Here is a 3417-nt window from a genome sequence, read left to right as displayed (position 1 = left end):
TTATTCAGAGGCTTGTTTAGGATGGCCATACCATTTCTAAAAAGAGGGTTCAGCATCGCTAAACCCCATCTAAAATCGGCTGCTAAAAATATAGTAACCGATGTTGTCTCAAACGCATTGTCAAGATCGTATAACGACAACGGTAAATCTCAAGACGGATCGGGCCTGATGGTCATGGCCCGTAAGAGACTATCTAAACCACCGGGTATAAGGAGGCGTGGTCGTACAGTAAATAAAAAGAAGAAAACAACACGCGGACCCAAGAAGTTCTCAGTAGTACGCAGAAAGCGTAAGAAGACCGTGAGACGAAACATATCGGTTAAGAGAGCAGTAAAAACCATTTTCTAACATGGCATTACTGCATCGAATGTCGGGGGAGTGTATCAAGTCCGAGCTGGATTTATTTACGGTCCCCCTGACGCAGACGGTTATTGAGAAAAACAGCTATATAGAAGTACCCCCTTTATCGGCTATATCTGACTCTGCTCCATTGGAGTTTTTTATAGCTGGAAACGGCGAGGATTATGTGGATCTCAATAACACTTTGTTGTATCTACGACTTAAAATCACAGCGGCTGATGGCGGTAACATCCCGGACACAGCTAGGGTTGGTCTAAAAAATTACCCGGGTGCAACTATATTTTCACAAGTGGATGAGAGTCTCGGGGACCGATTGATATCTCAGAGTTCAAATACCTATCCCTACCGATGTATCATCGAAAGTCTCATCAATTATAGTAAGGATTCGCTGGAATCCCTCTTCTCGGCGGGACTGTTTTACAAAGACACAGCCGGACAGATGGACATTGCTGACCCTACGGGACTTAATACTGGTCTGGAAGCAAGATCTCAATACACAAACGAAAGCAAAACAGTCGAACTGCTGGTACCCATTCACAGCGATATTTTCTTTCAAGAAAAATTAATGTTAAACGGCGTTGACATTAAAATACGAATGATCAGAGGCAAAGATGAATTCTGTCTGATGAAAACCGGGGATGTCGCTTACAAATTAAAAATCATATCAGCATCCCTGTTTGTCAAGAAAGTGTCCGTATCACCCTCCGTGAGACTGGGACATGCCCAGGCTCTGCTCTCTGCGACGGCCAAGTACCCCATAGATAGGGTTTGTCTAAAAAACTTCTCCATACCAGCCGGGAGCCGCGTTTCAAATCAGGAGAATTTGTTTTTAGGAACGCTGCCCAAATCTATTGTTATTGCTATGGTCGATAACGATGCATTCACAGGAGCCTACGGCAAGAACCCATTTGCTTTCAAACATTATGACCTGGAGTACCTGGCAGTCTACGTTGACGAGCAGCAGTTTCCTGCTAGGCCCCTGCAACCGGATTACAATGCGGGTTTGGCTGTTCGCGAATTCTACCAGCTGGTTATGGCGTCCGGAAGACATCTTAAAAATCAGCCCCTATCTATCGACAGGAAAGATTTTCTGAATGGATACGCTCTTTATGCGTTTAATCTCACCCCCGATGAAGACTGCGGTCAGCACATATCCCTCATCAAGTCCGGCAATATCCGACTTGAAGCCCGATTCAGAACCGCACTGCCGCATACTATTAATTTGATCGTCTACGCTGTGTTTGACAGTATCATTGAGGTCTCTAACCGTAGACAGGTCCTGGTCGATTACTATTGAAATGAACACGTTACAACTCACCGCCATCATGAACAAAATTACATGCAACGTCCATTTTATTGGAGTTCTACCCAGCGATCAACTACCCGTGAGGCCTATACTTACCATCGATGACTATAATTAATACGCACCCTGCACACCTGCCAGGCGAGCACTGGACAGCTGTTTACTTAGCTGAGCAGGGCCCAGCTTGTTTTTTCGACAGTTATGGCAATCCTCCGGACAGCGAGCTCTTTCCACCATCCATCAAAAACTTTCTAACAGTCAACGCTGCAGCAACAGCATATTCGGTCAGACGTGTCCAGGATTTTACAACTGACACATGCGGACAACACTGTCTGTTTTTTCTGTATCACATGGTCAGGGGTTACAGCTATAACGATGTGATAATGCTCTATGCCGATGATTACATAAAAAATGACAAAATGGTATCGATCTTTGTGAAAAGATTAAGACCAAATGGTTGTAATGAAAAATTGTTTTCATGTATTCATTGTGTCCAGTCTTGCAATACTTCTATGAACCATGTTTGAACAATGTATGTTTGGATGAAAATAAAATGCTTAAAACCATTATATTTTAATGTCTTTTATTTCAATATAATCAGGTAGTACATACATGGAAAATTACAGATCAAATATTAACAAAACGCAAAATAGACACATCTTAAAATTGCAACCACTGACCCCTATCGATAGTAGGTGATTTAAACATGGGGTCTTCCGTCCGTTTTCTTTTTTTCACCTTCTTATAATATCGTTTGGGGTCCGGTGTAGGTGTGGGTGTGACGGGGCTACCCTTTAAAGAATTAATCGTATACCTAACATATTGATTCGGCACTGTGGAAAACGGAATGTTTAATTCGGCAAAGGCGTGTAGAAACTCCGACCATCCTGCCGGTCTTCGGTCATCACGTACCTTGTGTGGGGCCGTGACATTTTTCAACAAATCGAGCATGTGTGACCCCGGTATGGCTTTACCTCTGAACACAAACTCCCCCATCTCGTTCCAGCTGCTTAGTCCTTTAGCTTTAGACAATTTGTCTAATATGTATCGGCTGTTTTTCAAACTCCTCGTTGGCACATTCTTCAGAACTTCAGCCACGACATCCTCGGCATTCTCGTCGTCTTTTGGGTCAGCAGTGGTACTCTCGTCTTTATGAGCATGATCATGATTTGGTAAAGAGAGTGTTAAAACGTTGCTCTCCCGATCACCTTGTTTAACGATTGTTAAAAATCTGCTCAGGATATTTGTGTAGAGCTTGACTTTTTCATGTTGATCCAAATCGTTCCTTAGTAAAATATTTCTTATGGATTTGTCTAGGTCGTTTTCTACGATCTGCTGAATATTCTCCCGAGCGCTTCCAGTTTTCAAATTTTCCAACTGATGTTGCGGTACTAAATACATTTTCTCAGCATACTCCATCCTCACCTCCGCCCTGAAGTTATCAAGCTAGAAATAAACGGCACTGCGACACTTAGGAGTGGCAAAAGAAATCCTCCAGTCTGATTGAAGACTCGCTTCTTGGCAGATATATCAATTTTTTTGTCTGCGATGAATTTAATTTCACCTTTTCTCCTTTTCAGTTTTCGTTACTGATGCTGGTTGATCGGAATTGTGCCGTAGAGGATGTTAAGAGCCACTTCGCACAAGGTTAAAATCAGCTCGTCGGACGCCGATTGTAAAATAAGACGTCGTTGTTTAGGCGTCGCTTTATGTAGTAGTTTTAACAGAGGTAGATGCTTACAAAGTCTGGCGGA

General features: G+C 42.9%; 1 protein-coding gene across 1 annotated transcript; it reads left to right on the top strand.

The window, feature by feature from the left end:
- Nucleotides 1–349: 349 nt before the first annotated feature.
- Nucleotides 350–1657, top strand: LOC307142563 (uncharacterized protein F54H12.2-like; the record flags this gene model as incomplete). Its single annotated transcript, XM_079843534.1, has 1 exon — nucleotides 350–1657. The coding sequence occupies one exon, from the start codon at nucleotides 350–352 to the stop codon at nucleotides 1655–1657; it is 1308 nt and encodes a 435-aa protein (XP_079699660.1).
- Nucleotides 1658–3417: the final 1760 nt, after the last annotated feature.

The sequence above is a fragment of the Gobio gobio genome (assembly GCF_949357685.1).
Source record: "Gobio gobio genome assembly, chromosome: 18".
In the NCBI taxonomy this organism is placed as follows: Eukaryota; Metazoa; Chordata; class Actinopteri; order Cypriniformes; family Gobionidae; genus Gobio; species Gobio gobio.
This window is presented reverse-complemented; position numbering and strand designations above follow the sequence as displayed.